The following is a 19,294-nucleotide window of genomic DNA, read 5'->3' on the forward strand; positions in this document are numbered from 1 at the left end:
TTTGACACCAAGCAGCACTGCCACATGCGGCGGGCTGTGCATCGCCCCCCACAATTCGAAGCCTCTTAAATTGTACCTTGTGGCTCGAAGGTGCGATGGGTTTCCAAGTGCAGGACTTGCAAGGTATGGACCTGCTCTTGCAAGCCCTTATTCACCTGAGCAAGGACCCCTTAAAGGCCAGGTAGCTCATAGTCCACTCACGGTGGTGAGGCTCACGTGAGTAAATGTTTGAGAAGACCAAATTTTACAACTGTATAGTTTTGGCAGCTGCTCTCTCAGAGGTTTTTTTAAGGCCAGTTTGCTTGTGGTGGCACATTTCTAACTTCTGTCTGAGGGCCTGCTAGGTATTCCTTCCCTGTACTTAGGGAAGTTTAAGCTGTCTCATCAGTGTAAATGATCTTGGGTTATGTTGCTTAAAGGATCTGCAGGATGCATGTTAAAGGCTGCTTTTATATGCTCCTCAAAACAGTAGTTAACATCTGCATTTCCAAACTGCTTGAGAGATGAAGACTGCATGCACGTGACTGTGGACTTGTTGTCAGTAAAGGGGCATGGCAGCACCTGCGATTCCTTTAACTTCGGTGGGAGTAAGGTGAACCCATGCTCCTTAGGGTTTGGCCCACAATTTGAGAATTTGCTTTTTGTGTGAGCTTGGAGTTAATTTATCCTTTCCTGAAATGTGCTGTAAAATAACTCTTTGAGTGCATGTGTTTAATTCCGCTGAAGAAGCTATTTTCACATACTGATGATCATTCATATTAAATAAGATATATTTTTACCCAGCTAAAGCCTGGGGTTCAATATGTTTCACTTCCAAATTTCACTTGATAAACTCAGAATAATTGTCAATTCAAAATCATAATGCAGGTGCTGTGATATTTGTGATGTTAAATCATAATCTTGCTTTTATACTGAATGGACAACCCATTTAAAAGGTCTAAAAATTGTGACGAGGCTGCTCTTTCAGATTCACATGTCTGCCAGAAATGCTGTTCTGGGGCACGTGTCTTCCAGACCAGCCATCAAGGCTTCTCCTGGCCCAGTTGTCCTGCATTAAAAATGCATCCGATGCACCTGCCGTGGGCCCAGGGCTCCCTGCAGGAGCGGTGACGTCCTCTCTTTGCTCTGATGATTGAGTCCTTCCAGTTACCCGTGGACAGTGTTAGCTTTATGTGAAATATCAAAAATCCGTACAGGGTTTAGACTCTGTTAGAAGTAAGCTGACTGTCAGCCTGGAGACTCTAAATTGACTACTTGTAAGGAAATTCTGCTGAACCAAGTGTATCAGCACTTCTCTGGCAGATATCCGTGGACTTTTCAGAGTCTTTGCAATCATAAAAGTGTAGTTCAAGACAAGATGCCTTATATGAAGCAATCTTAACTAATTGTACTATGTTGTTTCAGTTTTTGTACAGGCAAACAAACTGCAGCAGCACATCTTTGCAGTCCACGGGCAGGAAGATAAAATTTATGACTGTTCCCAGTGCCCACAGAAGTTCTTCTTTCAAACAGAGCTTCAGGTATGTTTACAACAGGAGTAAAAGCAAAGCTAACGCTGTTGATTTCTCTGTGCAACCATCACCCTTGTGCAGCGTTTAGAAAAGGTGCATATCCTCGGTATGGTCTCTTCTGCCCTTAAGCAGTCTCTCAGTATCCTCCTGCCTCCCCGGGTGCTACCAGGAGAAAGGGGTCTCTTAGCATGGCTGGAATAAATAAATAAGACAAGACAGATATCATGATTCTTTATGAGTATTTCTCTTGGCAGTAGCGTTGCTACATCCTGACATGTCTACGTCAAACACCTTGTAAATAATTTCTTTTTCTCTATTAATAATTTAGGCACTGATTAACATAAAAAGACTAAGCAAATGGTAGGCCGCCCCCTCCCCATCCTCACTGTTAAGTCAGAAGTAAAGGAATTTTCCCTACCGAGGTATGAGAGCAAAGCGTGGGTGCAGCTCAACATTATGCTTAATTAGAGGCTCCACCAAGGCACTAGCACATTAATAAGCTGCAGGTTCTGCTAAGCAGGCATTACATGCCAGTTTTCCTGGCGGCACTGGGGGCCACAGCCACAGCAGGTTTAGCCCCTGCAAACCTGGTGCTTGGCGCACACCCGTTCCCGGGTGCAGCAAGCCTTTCGGAGGGGCTGGACTCTGACCTAGGCATGCTGCTGTAGCTGCTTGCGGGGCCCCGGCTGTGCTGGTGAAGCTGGGGTTTAAATCACACTGATACCTTTGGTACTAAACCCACGCAGATGCTGAAACCTCCATGGCACGTGTGCCTGATACCTTGCGGGGAATGGACCGCCGGAGCTTGCCCTTCCAAAGAGCTCACAGGGAGGTGCCCGCCCTGGCTGTCCTCCTCAGGCATATCTTACCTGTGTAGCATGGCCACCAAAATACTGCTCATGTCCCCTGGCAAATGCAGTCTTTTTATAGAATGGTACCGTATGCCTCATTTAAATCTATTAGCTTTATAAACCATGATTTACTTAAACTTTGGAGGGTTTTTATTTATCTTGCTGAATTCCCAAGCTGCAGCCTTTTGTGTCGTGCTGTCATGCTGTGGAAGGATGGTTGATCTTTTCACTTTGTTGATTTTATTTTTTTTCCTCCCAGGGGAATCTCCTCTTTCCCTTGTTCTAGCAACCTGATTTGCATAAGTGTACAAAAGTTTTAACTATACCTTGTTAATATTTTAATAAAGTCAGCAGATTTTAGGTTTGTGTGTACTCACTATGAACATTTATGAAGGCAACAGTGGCTTGCAAAGCTGGCTCTGATTTTTCCTCCCATTTTTCCTTTAAAGTGGTGTTTGGTCAAAATGCCAGCACAATTAAAATGGGCGCGCTGGCTTCCTGGGTCACTGCGTTAACCTTTAAAATCAGATGGTCAAAGAAAGAGAACCTTGTTAAATTACAGTCTTAACAGCGGCCCATTTTTTGCAATTAACAGTTTTAATTATGTAGTGTTTCAATTCTGAAGTGTTGTGCATTGCAAAACTGCTGCAAATAGCAGCTTTAATCAGATAAATTATGATTGTAATTTTCCAGTTTTTATGCAGGATTTGTGTGCATTTAAAATTTCTGTGCTCGTAATAATTACATGAGTAGTTCTGAATGGTGTTGGCTGAATGAAAATTCAATACTTAGCTGCACAGTTTCAGTCTTTATTTCAGTGGTGACTCAGAAATGTGTGTTTACTTGATGCCAGGGATTTTACTAACTCAAATACCTGGGCCAAAGAGGACACAAAATGTGTGTATAAATTGGTTAGAAATGCTCAAGACTTTTGAAGCAGTCTGCCTTGGCCCGATTATCTCATCAGTTTCTGATGTGTAAGCTGCCTGCTCTAAATTCCTCAACTGTTGGTTATGCTTTTGTTGAGTAATGAAGATGTAATATTGTTTTAGTGAACCAGTTGTTCAGCTGCTAGTTAGGGTTAAATCTGCATAAACCTTTCAGTCTCTTAACTGTGCAATTGTTCTTATGTAGGCAAACCACCATCCATCAAGGGGTTCGGCTTGATGAATTTGACTTTTCAGTTCTGATCTTGCTTTCCCACTGGCGTAAAATAACTGGTGTCAAAATCTGAACCTACACTTTGTTTTACTTCTTTGTGTTTTTAAGTGAAACCACTAAAAATACTTTTTAAAAAATTGAGCATTCAACTATTTCAGGAAGAAATTCAGAGTGGAGTGCTTACAGGAAAGCAAGAAAAACAAGGAGGGTGGGCAAAATGACAGGCAGCACAGGGAAAAGGTAACTTTTAGAGACGTCATGGAGCGGCATGAATTAGCCCTGCTGATTTGTGAACACTTCTTTGAACAGTTAGGGTAAACACCAAGTAAGCCCAGAAGGGCACGTGTGTGCCATGTGATGAGAAACGTTGCCACTCTAAATGTGCTTTTAGGGCTTGGTGCAAAACTACTCCGGCAGAGTAACGCTCTGGAAGCAATCAAACACTCTTTTCACTTCTGAACTAGTAGTTATATTTTAATATAGGTTTATGCTTTGAAGTTTACACTATCTGATGGAGCCGTAAAACCGAGGTTTAAGAAAGCTCTGAGGAACTGAGCTCATTTTATAAACGCTGGAAATTCGGTGTGAATCTGGAGCGATGAGGCAGTGAGGTTACCTTGATGATATTGCCAGAAGAAAAGAAAACAGAATGTTATTTAACTGCTTACATTATCTCATTGGAAAGAAGGAAAGAAAACATGGTAAGGTTAAGCGTGAAACACAAAGGAAACAGTATGTGTGATAACCCCACGTACCCTTAGGGCAGAAGAGGAGAGGCTGGCAGCTCTGCGTTTTTCACATCCTCAGTTTGTAAGATTGACAGCTATGAATATGATGAAAATCTCCTGGAAAAAAGTAAATTTATAGCTAATGTGTAGAACACCACGGTTATGGCATTTCATTCCTCCTACGGAAACGTGCTTACTGAAACAAGTGTAGAGGTGGAGGTTTGGGGAGTTCCTCACGTGTAGGGCAGAAGGAACCCCTTCCAGCAGAGCCCCGTCTCTAGGAGCCCTGTCAGGAGCTGCCAGCCACCGCTGGAATGCCCGCTTCCCACAGGCAGCTGGAGCCACAGCGGCACACAGGGCATCCAGACATGGGAGATGAGCGAGCTCCTTGACAACTGAAATTCTGGTCTTTACTATTTAAAGCCTAGCAGGGAGCCCTGCCAATACCAAAGATGGGTCAGAAATTATGACACATAATGGGTGCTGAGAGTTATATTTGTGGTGTTATTTACAGCTGGGAAATATACCTCCTCAATTGCTTGCATTGAGAATTACATTAAGCAAATTGTGACTGAGCAGTGATTTTCAGAGGAAACTTAAGGAGGATTTTCATAGGTACTCTTTTGCCACACTGCTTTTTCCAAGGAGCCATCACATAACCAATGAAGTATTTGTATTTAAAGGATTAATTCCTGCTGTTTGCTTGTGTACTGTTAATCATACCGTTTCCTCCTAAATGATTGCAATTGATGAAAACTAAGGCAAGGGATATAATAAACAATGCGCAAATAATCCAGGTACCAAGGGAGCAGAGTACCTGCCAGGTCTTTCCTAGCACAGGTGTTCAGGTGTTTTATTGCCTGCTATGAATAAAGGGCTTGCTTTCCTGTTCAGATTTGGAGATATGTCAAACCACTAAATTAAGGGAGCTTCACTGGAGGAATTTTCTGTCATTTTAAGTGCCCAGTTTCTTTAAACGTATAGATATCGAAAGCAGAGTGGCTACTATGGCTCATTGGCTAACACTGTGGTCTGTCTCCCTCCTCATTTCATTTTATGTGAAAAGCTGGCAATTTTCTTATATCCATAAACAGGCATGAGCTGCTGTACAGAAATTGCATTCATTATATTAATAATGATTTACCATGAACGTCCTCCAGGGGCTTGATTTGGTCCACATCAAAGTCCTTGGGATTCTTTCCGCTGATTACAGCAGATCAAGCCCTAAGCAGGTTTTCCTTTTTTAAGTCTGCTTTTAATGTCAGCTTGATGTTAGATGTGTCTTCTATAAGAGGGCTGCATCCTGCCCAGGCGAGCGGGGCACCGCAGCGAGCCACCACGTAGTCTGATGTGGCCCGACGGGGGACGTTAAGATGCTGCTCTGTACCCGTGGTGGCTTCCCTGGGAGTGAGGCAATGAGGAGCAACGTCTCCAGCTGCTCATGCCAGTGATCCTTGGAGCCATCTGGGTACAACAGTGTCCCCTGAAGCGTGTGGGGAGAACGAGAGTCTCCTGGCTTGTATGTGACCCACCTGCCCCCAGGCCAGTCTACAGGGCTACGTCTAAGGGCTCAGTTTGCCACCAATGGTCAGAGCACTGAAGAAAGACAAGCAATTTTGGGTCTGCACCCAGCTATTCAAAATCTTTTAGTGGTTAATGTCTCCAGCTCCTACTTGAAAAATGGGCTTTACCTACTTCCTGGGGCTACAAGAAAGCTTACTTTAATAGGAGTAAAATTTTTCTTTCAAACAGCCCTTGTGCTTGCAACACTCTGAAATATCTCAGTGCTTCTGGGCTCCAGTGTCCATGCAGTCAGTGAGAGAAAAGCAAATCTATGGTATTTTGATGAAGTTGCAGAAAATATTTTTCCCTGGGGGAGTGTGTGGATGGCAGGACAAATGGGACCTGAAATGTGGCTCTATCTCAAGGCAGTACTTTCACTTAATGTAACTTTTGCTGTGTTTCAGAACTTATGTGTGACTTAGATGTTAAACACTAGGAGCTTCTTGCTGGAAACAAACCACAAGCTCTTTCTAAGTTTCACATGAAGTACCCACAAAATTATGTGTAGAATTAATTTTCTGCAAGTAAAATCCATTTTTTACTTTAAACAGAATTTATATCTTTGCATTTTGATTGTTGATAAGCTCTTAAGAGTCTGTTATCTCTCTTTCCTTTTTTTTTTTTTTTTTATGTTAGTCCTCCTTTAAAATCCTGAAAGTGACCTAGTCAGTTATCCTAGCAGATTTGGCTAGCATTTCTTAAAAAATGTTGCTATGGTGCTTGGAGTATTGTTAAATTTTAATTATTAGTAGTTACAAAGCTAATAAATTACAAGAATACCAAAATCTATTCTAGCCATATTGCTGGGTTTCATTCAGACGCAGTCAGATAATTATAACTAACAATAATTAAAAATTAAAAGTGCTGTAGGCACATACCCATCATGTTGAGTCTGTCTGCCTGAACGTTCTTTATGGACTGCAAAACCACAAGCTTTAGCTCTGATCTGTTGTCACAGTAGGGAAGAGTTTTACCTACCTGGTTTTCAATACGTATGTTTAAATTCAGTGGAGAAGGAATACATGGCTATTGAAAAATTCGGGGTTAGGAACAGGCTGTCATAAGGACCAAAGCTAAGAAACGCCATCACAGACTATGTGAGGGGGTCGCTGGGCTCTGCAGCAGCTGCGGCTGAGGTTCTGCGCGGGTGATGCTGGAGCTTTCCTGGGCCTGACATCCACAGAGGTTAATGCGGTATGTAAGAGCAAGGGCTGTTCGTGCTTACGCACCTCTGTGTGATTTGTTGGCACCTTCTTCCCTAGCACAAAATGAAGTGGTGTTTCCTGCATCTGGGGCTGGGGATGCTGTTGGAACAGCCATGTGATCCAGACCGCATGCCTCTCTGTGTGGCCGGTTCTGTTGAAACAGAGGATGGTGCAGAAATCTTGAATTGCCCCGTGTTTGATGTAGTGACAAGGCGTAGCATTTTTTCATTTGGAAGGATGATTGCTGCATCTTTATCATCCTTGAGGTCTCTTCAGTGAGACGCAGAAAGATCTCTCCAGTCTGCAAAGACTCACCTGAGATGAAGCTTGGAAATGTCTGGCACTGGAGTAGCGTGTCCCATAACAAAAAACCCTCCTTCATTTCTTACACCATTAACGCCGTTCTGTGTCTGGCCCTGGCTAACAAAGTGTATGCAACTTCACATTAACATGTGCAGAAACCCCAGCAGCGATGCGGGGGGGGGTGGAGAAGGGAGCCAGGTGAAAGGCATCGTTTCAGTCATTAATGCACTTAAGCGCACCCAAGTGTCAACATGTGTGATCAAGTGTAAGGAGGCATGTCGTTCCAATGTGGCAGCGCTGGCACACAGAAGGGGCTTCCTACAGCAGAGATGGCACTTGGATCCGGTGCTCAGGCTGCCCAGCTAAACCCGTCGTTGCCTGTCATCTATGCCCTAGGGCAAGGGTCCAACCAACTTTAGCGTAGGCACCATGCCATCCCAACAGATGGGCAGGAGTGTAAGCCGCCAAGAGACAATGTATATGCATCAATTGTGTTTATTGAAAGCACAATTCCTGGCTGGAAATGTCCAAATGTCTATTTATTCTGAGATAAGATGCCTTTAGTTAATGCAGCCTAGCTTTGATCTACTTACTTTATATACATTACAAAACATAATGTAGACATGCAAATGTAAGATGTGCTGATTGTAGGGAGCCCAGTTAAAGGTCTGTCATGACACACAGAGTCCTTCCTAAAATTGGCTCCAAGTGCCAAGGTACTACGTACCTCTAAGTACTGGAGACCAGATTTTGTAGGAGCTGCACATAACTATAGATATTGCTGGCGCAATATATAATGGTGTGCAAGGAGCCAACCTTTTACAGTTGCAGGTTTTCCTTTGCACACAGATGTCTAAGCTCACCTCTCCTCTTAGTGGTGGAAACCATTTTTACTTGCGTGGGTAAATGAGGGTGATAGGTTAATCCAGACCAAAGCTAGACCCGTTTACACATCTCACCAAAGAGGTTTGTTTTCCACGTGGCAGAAAGAGAGAAAAATCATATAACGTGCTTTTATATTTGACAACATTGTTGCCCACCAAAAAGAGTAATTTATGGAAGCATCCAGAGAGGAGTCTGTATGCACAGATTAAAGGGTGTTTCCTTCCCCTACTTGTTAGGTTTATTCAATTAAGACTTGTTAATGTTCTTCAATGGTGTGCTTTAAAGACCTTTCTGAATATACAATTTGGTATTCCTAAAGATCCAGGCATGCTATATATAAATAAATAAAGCAGGAATGTTTTACTTCCAGATATATTAATGCATTTCCATCTTCTTGGAAGCAGAGTACGTGGGCTGTATTAAACATCCATCCTTGACCAAAAGGAGGAAGCACAGGCGAAGAAATGAGAAATGGATTTTCTTTCTGAAAGACCAGATTGCATTCTCTGGTCTGGCAATAACAATTACTAATGACATTTAGAGAGAAATTAAGGATGAGAAATGCAAGTTGGCATTTCAGCAGTGCCAGTCAGTAGCATTGCATCAGAGCTCACAGGAGAGATGAGAAAAAGTTTAGGGATGGAAAATTAATTTTGTTATGTCAACAATTAACAAATACGTTTTCTTCATTCTTTAGCACACTATCACAAATTACCACTGTGATAGTATTTAGCAGCTCCTCAGATGAATGAAATAGCACTTTGAAATCCTTATTTCTGGAGTCAAAGGCACACGTTTGTGTTTTGCTCTGTTTTGTTGAACAATGAATGATGGAAAGAGGTTCAAACTGACCAGGGAGGGAGAAAACGAGCTCTTGAATGCGTGGTAGCGAGAATATTCCGTGTGGCTTCTCTCTGCAGATCTCTCTGGTTTATGTAACCATGAATGAATTAAGCTTACCAACACTTTTTCTGAGGTTGTTTTTTCCTGGTTTACAAATTTGGAAAGGCAGAGGTTGAACAATATACCCAGATCCACGCAGGAAAATTTTGGAGGAGCCAGACATCAAGCCCTGGAAGCCTCAGACCTTTTATTCAGAAGTCTTTCATATGTTCACAAGGTGAAATTCCTGTCCCCGTAGGAGGTGGTAAGAAGCCCCGTTTGTGGTAAGAAGCCCCGTTTCCTGCTGCTCTGCATACATCCACAGAGCAAAGGGGCCGTAAGCTGTAGGTCTGCGAGCGGGGCCGTCGGCACAGCTGGCGGCGTGGGGACGCTGTCCTTAGGGACAGCAGATCCAGGCATCGCTGCTCGGCCCCACCAGGCTTGGTAGCACGTGCCTTTCTAAGCAGGACATAGTCCTTAAGCTAGAAACAACATTTTTGTAATATGTAGGCAAATAAAATTTGTTTTGTTTTGTTTTCTCTCTAAAAAGTCCTGTCACAATTTTTCTTCGCTGGTGGGAAGAGATCTCTAATACAGCCCCTTTGATTTTCTTCTGCTGTAGTAGCTGCTGTGGAAGGTAGTTTGGGGTCTGAGCACGGATTAACCCCGTTTCCTCCTGTAAGTGTCGCTAGCATCCAGAGGAACTGACTTCGGTTTTCACAGGAAGAGGGATGCTGCACTGGAAAAGGCAGAGCATAAGCATTATTTAAGGAAAATAGTGGCACTTGATCGGCCTCTATTTTAAAGAGCTCATTGAAGGTGGTGTACAGCATCCTTTTAAAAGTTCAGTCTCTTCATTTGCTTGCTGCTAGAGCAAAACAGGGATGCTTGTCCAGACATAACAGTATATGCCTGAGTGTTTTCACAAGAAATGTCTAGATCATTAAATATAATAGGTCTCAGCTGCAGTTTTGATCACTGAAGCATGCACACAATTCATCACAGCAAATTAGGTACGTCTTTGTAACTTATCTTTCTGCAATTTGCTGGCACTTTTAGAGAGCTGAAACTTATATCGTATGTGCTGCAGAAGCCATTTCAGATAAAATATTCTGTGCTTATTGTTGGAGAACAAGGATTCACTAATAACAAAAACATGGAGCAGTGTATGTTTCTGCTCCGGCATCTTGCAGAACCAGCAGTAGTACCAGCAGAGATCCCCAGCCACATTCATAATTTATATATTTTAGTGAATTTCTTGTCTGCAGTAAAAGAGATATAAACTTCAACATCAGATTGTTTGTGCCAAATTCTATCCTACAGCCCATTCAGAAAACCTGAGGCAGCCATGGTTCTCAATCATTACACAGCCCATTTATCTGATAGGAGTTTTGTCCTCTCTGCCTTGCTGAAATGTTGCTCATTCTTTAAAAGCTTAGTTTGACCTTTGGAAAGAAACAACATTTGCTATTTTAATTTTTTTTTTTTTTTTTTTTTAAGAGAGAACCTGAACCTACTTAAATGGAAATTGGCATTCAAAAGCAGCACAGTTATTGAAAAACATTTACTTTATTAGTGGAAGAGAACAGACGCTAGTGGGCTCGAAAATTATGTTTCAGTGGATTCATCAGTTTCAGTCACTAGTTAGTCTGTGAACAGATGGATGTATTTGTAACAGTTAACGTGAATTTATACTCCGGATTTTTACATTTGCCTTAAGAGCACTGCTATCTTAACTGCTGACTAGAAGGGTTTGGAAATGTATTTTATTTGTTTTATTTTTCTGAAAGAGGATATGGTTATTTCTAATGGCAGAGATTTCTTACATCATAGAAAGAGCCTCAGTTTTCAGAAATGTGAATGATATATAGCTACTGTGTAAGGAAAATGTTGTAAAAGAATCCCCTAGTATGGCTGCTGCAGAAAAAATAAACCTAGATAAACCCCCATGGACTGAGAAAATCATTTTCAATAACCAGATATTTTTAACTCTGTGTATGAAGGTGGTAATCACAGTCGCCTGTATTTGCATCTAGGGTCTGCCACAGTCTAATTGCTTGTCTCTTTCTCCCCCCCCGAAATTTAAGGCTACTGGTTAACAGAGCAATGCATTAAGCACTCCATCTCCAAAATAGAAAGAAATATTGCCCTAGCCTCTACCATGTGGCATCTTTAGGTTTCGCGGATTTCGTTTAAATCTGAAATTTATGTTCAGGAGAAATAAATTATTAGATTGTAAAAGCAGCTGGGGAGGGAGTAAATATAGTCTCTTTTGTCCTCTATATCATTTCCCCAGGAAGATAATAAATGTATGGCAAGCGTCTTGTGTTTCCTCAGTCGTACAAATGTTGTGTGTGTGTTGTATTTCAGACGTGAAGCCTGAATTCCAGACAGGAAATCCTGGAGTGATACTGTAATGCTGTTGCCTACTGCTGTGGTGCTGGCGGAGCCCCCATCACTCTTACTGTTAGAAGGAATTTGAAAAATAGTTTCATGAAGAAATTTAAAAGGCCTTAGGTGTACCTCTGATTTGCTGAGTAAGAGATTTAGGGTGTAATCCTAGGGTTTATCTCCTCGGCCAGTGAAAGGCAGCGGGAGCAGCAGTTCCAGCCCTGGCTGCTGGTGCGAGCTGAGGACGGGGGTCCTGCCCCGTGGCCCAGTCCCGAGGGCCAGGTTTCCCCGGGTGATTTTTAAAGAGCACAAGAGAGACTCCTGCTAACTCTCACTGCCTTACCTGTTCTCATCACAGGTCAGATACATGGAGCAAGTGTGATCAGTAGTCAGGAAAAAATGGGGCATGATAAGAACAAAAGGAGAAGGAATAGTTAGAAAGTCAGTCAGTAACTTGCCTTTCTACAGCTGGGCTTGTGTATAGGGCTGTCATTGCCTGCACCTCCGTGCTCTTGTTGGGAAGGCTGCCGGTATTTTCAGCCCAGCCTGCTTTCAGGGACATGAAAGCAGCCCTGGAGCAGCCTTGCTGGTCGCTCTTTCTGAAGTTGCTTTCAGAGAAGTATATTCAGTCATATACTAATGTTTGCATAATTAATACTCTGCTTTAACATCTTATTTTGAGAGTAGTTTTATGTCTCCCTTTGGCCAGAGGGGAAAGGAAGAAAGGTAAAATAATTTAGAATACAGCTTGTTTCCAGATTGTCCTTTTTCTGCAGTTTCTGCTTATGTTAAATGAAAATGGGACAGGAATGTTTGATACATGGGCTGGGTGCGCATGTGTGGTGACCGGACTTGTGCAGTAAATGCTAACGGACGGATTGCTAACGCTCTTTTCTTTCTTCACGTTTCATGTTAATAGAATAACTTGCAATATACGCAACTGTGTATCCTTAATGAGGTGATGGGTCTTTGTTGGAAAACTCTAGATAATAGAGATAAGACTATATGCTGATGGGATCAGTGTAGAGCCAGCTCATAGCTTTGTGTGAGGTCAGCTTGGGTTCAGCGAGGCTCCATCACCCCAGCTCCACGTGAGCCAGCCCAGATTTGGCAGCAGCCGACCTGAGCTTATCAACTCAGCCGTGCTTGAGCCGATTCTCTGCAGAGCGTCTCGCGTGTCTTCTGTGCCACGTCCTGGGTGGGCAGCACGGGCGCCCCCAGGTTGCCTCTGCGCAGAGCGTGTCCGCAGAACCAAATTGCTCCGGCTTTGCAGAATGCAGAAACAGCCAAAGCACTGCCTGTGCTGTGCCTGCCCTGGGGGAGAGCCCTGCCTGACCAGTGAGCCTCCTCGTGTGTTTCTGTTGCACAGTTAAACCTGAATAAATTGCCATGGGCATTGAGTTTTGACTGCGTATAGCGTATCTGTCATCGGTGCTTTACACTACTGTGTCTCCAAAAGGAGTAGAGAGGAGGTTTAGAACATATTTACTTCTGAAAAACTCGTCTTCCTTTGGGGCCGACACATGCTCTTAGTCTTTGCATGAAATCACGATTGTTTAAAATGTAGCATCTTGCTGTTTAGAAGTCAGATTTTCCTAAGGCCAGTGACATTGTTGTAATGGAGTAGCGCTGGCTGGAAAATCCCATTCTTTAACAGTTACAGTTGTTTCACGCACATACCACGGCAACATTGCCTTGCTATTTTGTGTTGTGATGTCTTGGAGGAGACGGCTCGTGCCGGTGGTATTTTGGCCCCTCTTTTACTTACAGGAACAAATCCTGCTTGGGTCTTTCACGCTACTAGCTCCTCTGGGGTTAATTCCCCAAGGCAGTAGGCAGTGGGCTGAGCACAATCCTGTCTGCAGATTTCTGCTCTGCTGGTGGCAAGTACACTAATGGGGAGGCATGTAAAGTACTTCTATAAACTGTGGCCTTGCTATTTTATAGCAGAGAGACTTGCATTGGGGGATTTTTATGCCCCTTTTGAAATTAGAAACCAGCAATAACAGCCATTACGTCCAAGGCAACAGGTCACTGACCAGCCATTTTGTCAGCCCGAGCAGTATGTGGGCGCCATGTGACAGGAATATTTATCTGCCACTAAGAAAAATGTGTCCATAACACAAGGCAATACAATTTGTCAGATCAGTATTCCATTAGAGAGAATTTTACTGTAGTTGCTGCTTTTTCACAAGAATTACCGGTAGAAGGACTGTGATACGCTGTAGCCCAGCTGCGGGTAGGCACGGCTCGCGTGAAGTCCGGCTGTCTGCACTTGGTTATTTGGTCGAAGGAACGTAGTTCAGCTGCAACTCCCATCATTCAGTGGAGGATGTTGCCTAAGTGAAGAGTGCAAGATGTGCACCTGTTAATGTTTGCGTTAAAATTCACAGTTAAGGCTGAGACTGTTTTATACCTGGTCCTTAACACCAGGAATACCTAACTGGTGCAGAAAAAAAAGCTACAAAAAATCAGATGGTGTTCAGGGACCCTTGCCATACCAAAGAACAGCAGGGCAAGTTCAGGACCCAGTTTTTTTTGAATTTCCTGGCTTTTGTTGGGTTGTACTCCCATGGAAACGGTCACTCAATGAAGCTTTGTCTATGCATTTTGACTGGTGACTGTTAAAGGTATTATGTAAAGTGTTTCCCTTTTGCTCTAAGTATTTTTTGAGAAAAAGAGTGTGAGAGGATGCTGTCCTGGTCCTATAATAAAGACCAAATCAGGAAATTATGTTCTGTTTATAGAAGAGCCACAAAGGGTCCCATAATGATGATGCCAGCCCTCACAGAAATGAACAATTAACTGGCTTTTGCAATGTGATATACCTTAGATCAAGGAGGGATTAACAAGATATGCTTCAGACAGGCTTCAGTTAAATCAACAAATCATGTTTTTGAGAGGAATACCTAAGAAGGATTCCTAGAAAATGGTTCTCCTCTTGAAAATGATTTTGAAACACGTTGCTTCCCTGAGTAGGACCCATAAGTAGGTAACAACAGGTCAGCACTGGGTTGTGCATTGAAGTCTTCGGTGTAGCACAGGCAAAGGAGCATACCTGTGGGCAGTAGGTGCTTTCTCCAATTAGTGTGTGGCTTAGATTTGAAAATGGACTGGAAGTGAGGTGTTTGCATTCATTAGGACAGCTTTGGAGGGTTACTTCGAAGTCGGGCGAAGGGTACACGTGCTGCTGCCGAGTGGGTGACCACATCCGTGCAGGCGCAGGGGTGGCTGTGGCCCGAGCAGCGGGGCGCCTGCGGGACCAGCTCCCCAGAAAAACAGGGGCTGACCAAGCCGAGGTTAAAGCACTAAGTGTTGTTGGCAGAGCGGTGTGCTGGGATCCTGCAAGCCCTTTTCTGCTCTTGGGATCAGCAACGGCTCTGGGATCCAGTCAGGGAGAAAGGGCGGGGCTGAGGGAGGAATGGAGGAATTCTAAAAATATTCAGGTTTTATGCACTTCTGACAACAGTAATTAAATTTGTCCTTCTGCCTTTACATTTAGGAAGTCTAAGGTTCTTCCTTCAGCTTATTTTGATCTTGTGCATGGCATACTGGAGACTGCAAGAAATTTGCATTTCTGAGTGAAATTCTCAGGAGCGTGCAGTCCCTCAGGACAGGTATTATTAGCTCCCTGGTTTCACTGGGTGCCTCAGTGAATCATGGTGTGTTTACGGCTAGTTTCTCTAACAGAAGACTCCGGTTATCTCTTAGTAATGTATTCTCCTGTGGTTTTTATTTCCAAAGTGCCATGGTAAGGAGATTTTCCGAAAGGCTTCAGTTTGCTTTTGTGCTTCAGCATTTTACCCAGTGTTTTTGGAAGAAGCATATAGACTTTTCGATGAGGCATTTAATCGAATATGGGAGGCTATGCCAGGCTTAGGCTCGCATTTGGAGTTCACTTGTAATAGGGTCCCCTTGGTTTATTCTGAGTTTTTAGAGAAGAAAAGAAAGAGGTGGCAGGTCTAGAAGACTGATGATACAGAATTATTAGTCTCGAGTGGAAAGGGGAAAGCATGCTAGGTGAGTTGTCAAAGTCTGATTAGGACTAAACAACCTGAATTAGAAGAGAAATTAAATTCATAAATCATCTAAAAAATCCTTAGCTGGCGTGAGAAAAGGCTGGTGCTGGGAAAAATAACTCTAAGAAAGGTATTTATATAAAAAGGTAATTTTTCAAACCCAGGATAGCAGAAATGCCTATCATAATTCAAGAATACATTAAAATTAACAGAAGCGGTGTAAGTATAGAGATAAAACTGAGCAAGTACATTGTTGGGACGATGCAGCACGGCAGCAGAGAGCGGACAGCCCCCGGGGCGCAGAACAAAGGCAGGCGGCGGGAGCGGGGGGGGGCTTCTGCCTCTGCCTGGGTTTTACAGACCAACGCCTGGGCAGTTGCACTTCAATATAGAAACATGCCAGCCACGGAAAAAGAGTTCTAAAAAAAAAAAGAAAAGCAGACAGCATTTAGTCAGTCACGTGCGGAGCGGCTTTTTTCCCCTGTAAATATTTTAGAAGCTCTGAATCTTCCCATCGACTCCAGACGAAGTGCCAGGCCCTGGTCGCCAGAGGAGCCGGGCGGGTTTCTGGGGGTGGCTCGGGGCGTCCCCCTGGTGAGCGGGCACCGAGGGGGCTGCTCAACCTCCCCAGCGGGTACAGAAACCCCAGGGGTGCCGGGGCCAGCTCTGTCTTGGCACAGGCAAGTATTTCTGTGTCCCCGTACCAGTGAAAGGTGCATTTGGCCCCGGAGTAATCAAGTATGTGCAAGCGTCAGAGTAACTCAGATGCAGATATTTTCATTGGAAACAGGCAACTTTGCTTTTCAGCTGACACCAAACCTCCAGGCGTATTTTCTTAGACACTCGAAGTGATTTTTATTTTTTTTTCTTGGTTCAATAACTCGTAAAGGACAGCTTCCTAACTGCATTTGTTGAAGTGCCATCTCAAAGTGTGCTGACACGGGGACTGACTGACGCATGGCAAGTTATCAGATACTCAGAGATGAAGGAAGCAGTAACACAGGCAGCCGTTTCCTTCCACAAAGGATGTGCCACCTTTCCTTTGCCTCTACCTCCATTTCAAGGGATTCTTCAAATAAAGAAGGGACATGTGAACCTGTCTTGCCTGACAATCTTTTTTTTTTTTATTGAGTACTGTGATAACTTGGAGTTCACTTGTTAGAAGCATTTTATGTAGTGGGTGAAATACCAGGGGAAAGGAAAGAAGTAATACTGTATTTCCTGAAAAACTAGGATCTAAACATATAAATGTCACTGGGTAGGAGTTACCTGAAACAACTGGAAGGGGAATTAACACCTGGTTTTATGGGAAACATTGGTTACCACTATCAGTTTTAATGAAGTGTATTAACTAAATTGTGTTCTGAGTATTCATTCAGCCCTGTTTATGGCACACTCTTGAGTACATTTACTGTTTGTCAGAAGTGCAAACTAGTGAACATATGAGGCTTTAAGACAGGCCATCTGTTAGTCTTAGACCCTTGGATAATTGTCAAACAGTTCTAAAAATAAGCACATACAAACTGCAAGGGGGTGCAAAGGTGATTTTTCTTTAGAGTCTGGTAGCAAAGGGAAAGTAGCAACCAGAAATTAAAAATAAAAATAAATAGGTTTATCCTGTAAAGCAAGCTTGCTCTTCTTTTCTCCCTTCCTCCCCCTGCCCCTCTTCAAGTGTGTGTTGTGGGGTTTTTTTAATATGTAGGTTTTTTCCTCTTGCTCTTCTGGGTCATGGCATCCCTTGAATGCCTCTCCAGTTTAGGATTAGAGCAGCACCAATTTAAGGCTCACAGCTTTCTGTAGAGAGCATAATCTCCAATGGCTAAAGCAAGGGTCGTCTTCTGTCCTCCGCCTAAAGTAATCCCTTTATAAAGTCAAGGTGTAAAGATTATCATCTTTATGAATTGCTGTTAGAGAGAAATAGTACCTGTGCACATACGTGTGTGTGCTTATGGATATACAATGAGGAATAATGGCAGAGAGATTTTTGGACCAGTTTAAATTCAAAAGATTCAAAACATTGTTTGAAAAAAGAATGCTGCAGATGGTATTTCGTAAATATTTAGACACTCTAACTTCTGTTCGTAGCAATTTGGAGGATTTGTTTTTTCTTTCTTTATATATATGTTCAAATGTGAGACTTCAACCTTTGCTTCAAGTCAGTGCCTGGATCTGAGGTTTAGTTGTTGTCTGGCAAGCTGCATGTGCGGACAGTCAATGGAGGGATCGCTGGCCTGGTTCCCCAGCCCCACTCCGTGAGGGGCAAAGGAGAGAGAATGGGGAGGAGGGGGCAGAGCCCCAAGGAGTCCCCAGCCCAGACCCTGATCCCCGGGCTTGGAGCCGGATGATGCCTGTGGGGCTGGCAGAAACCTGGACAGGGAGGTGGGGAGAGGCAGGGAGAGAAACTACCTGAGCTCTTGCCTGGGTCTGGTGGACCCCCTGCCCGTTGGGAAAAACATAGGGATTAATAGGAATTACCTTCTGAGTCACAAGGTCAGGCAGCTGTGTTCATGCATCACCCCTGGGGCTGGTATTTCCAGTCTAGGGCTAGTGTTTTCAGTCCGGGTGGCTTTGCAGTGCCACAGCAACCCCGGCGTCCCCAGGCACCGCGCCCTGGGGGCAGCCGGGGAGGCACGGGCTGAGCAGCCGGCTCTGGAGAAGGGGCGTGCGGGCAGTAAGCGCTGTGTGCGTCCGCTCCCAAGCACCCGGCGCGCTCATGCACATGGGCCACCCAACAGCTAATCACCAGTTAAGTTTCATGTTGGCTGTTTGTCGCATGAATCTATGATCTCCATCATTCCTATTGAAATGATTTGAGGAATGGTTTATGTTTATTTTAATGGGATTTGGAAGGGGAGAGAGAGGCTTTATAACCTTTCATCAGAGTCCCAATCTCTGTGTAATGCTGCAGAAGGCTTATGAATTTCACTTGAGGGTGGTGGGCATCACCAGCCTTGTTGTGCCGTTTCTTAACCTCTGTATAACATGGTCTTTTAGGTGTATATGCTCACGCACATAGACAGTACACCTCTAAACGGCTGGTACAAAATATCTAAATACATAACAGATGCACAATGGCACTATAGACTGGATGTATTATGGCCCCAAACCATTATCACACCCCTCACGGTTGCATTTTATTTTTTTCACCTGCTCCTGTGTAGTACACCTGTGACTTGTTGGCAGTGAACGTTGTTGCAGTGTGGGAGACTCCCAGCTTGACTGCCTGGCTTGGAGCTTTGCTCCATCATGCGCTGCTTTTTTGTATCTGTTTTTTCTCTCGATCTTTATATAGCTTATAAGAGTTCTTTGAACTGCTGTAAGTGATCATCTTTCAAGCCTGATGCTTTCCTTCTTGACGCAGTGCTCTGAAAATGGAGATTGTCATGCCAGTGTTTTCATAACAACGCACATAGAAAAACAGAGAAATATTCATTGTAGATGTCCTGCACAAATGGCTTGATCTGCATCCAGAGGGCAGGCAGGGGGTGTCCCCAGGGAAGATCTGGAGAGCAATCAGTATCTACACGGACAATAATCAACCATTCTTTGAAATCTTTTTATTTCCTGCAAAACCCGTCGCCCAGTTCCTTGGTCACAGGCGCTTCCGCAAACGGTTCACTTGGGGATTGTGCAGCCAGTAGAAGATTCCACTTAAACACTGCGACAGCCCCGAGGCTCGGGGTAGTTGCATTTTTCCCACCGATGTGGCTAACAGAATTGCTATCCATTTTGCATGTTTATTAAGAAAAGAAAAGAAGAATTTTTCCAACCTTTCATATAAATAAGCTGTGACTT

The 19,294-nt window shown here is 43.7% G+C and overlaps 1 protein-coding gene across 2 annotated transcripts in view; it reads left to right on the forward strand.

Moving 5' to 3' along the window:
- The window catches only part of ZNF423 (zinc finger protein 423), a 235,536-nt gene that overhangs the window by 211,848 nt on the left and 4,394 nt on the right, over positions 1–19,294 (forward strand). For both annotated transcript variants that reach the window (XR_014228937.1, XM_082318973.1), the window contains one exon: positions 1,405–1,520. Coding sequence is in view for 1 of the 2 variants with exons in the window: in XM_082318973.1 (XP_082175099.1) it covers positions 1,405–1,520 (116 nt within the window). In the remaining variant the exon portion in view is untranslated. Of the gene's footprint in view, positions 1–1,404; positions 1,521–19,294 lie in introns of those variants that run through there.

Source organism: Platalea leucorodia, assembly GCF_965183815.1.
Source record: "Platalea leucorodia genome assembly, chromosome: 8".
Classification (NCBI taxonomy): domain Eukaryota; kingdom Metazoa; phylum Chordata; class Aves; order Pelecaniformes; family Threskiornithidae; genus Platalea; species Platalea leucorodia.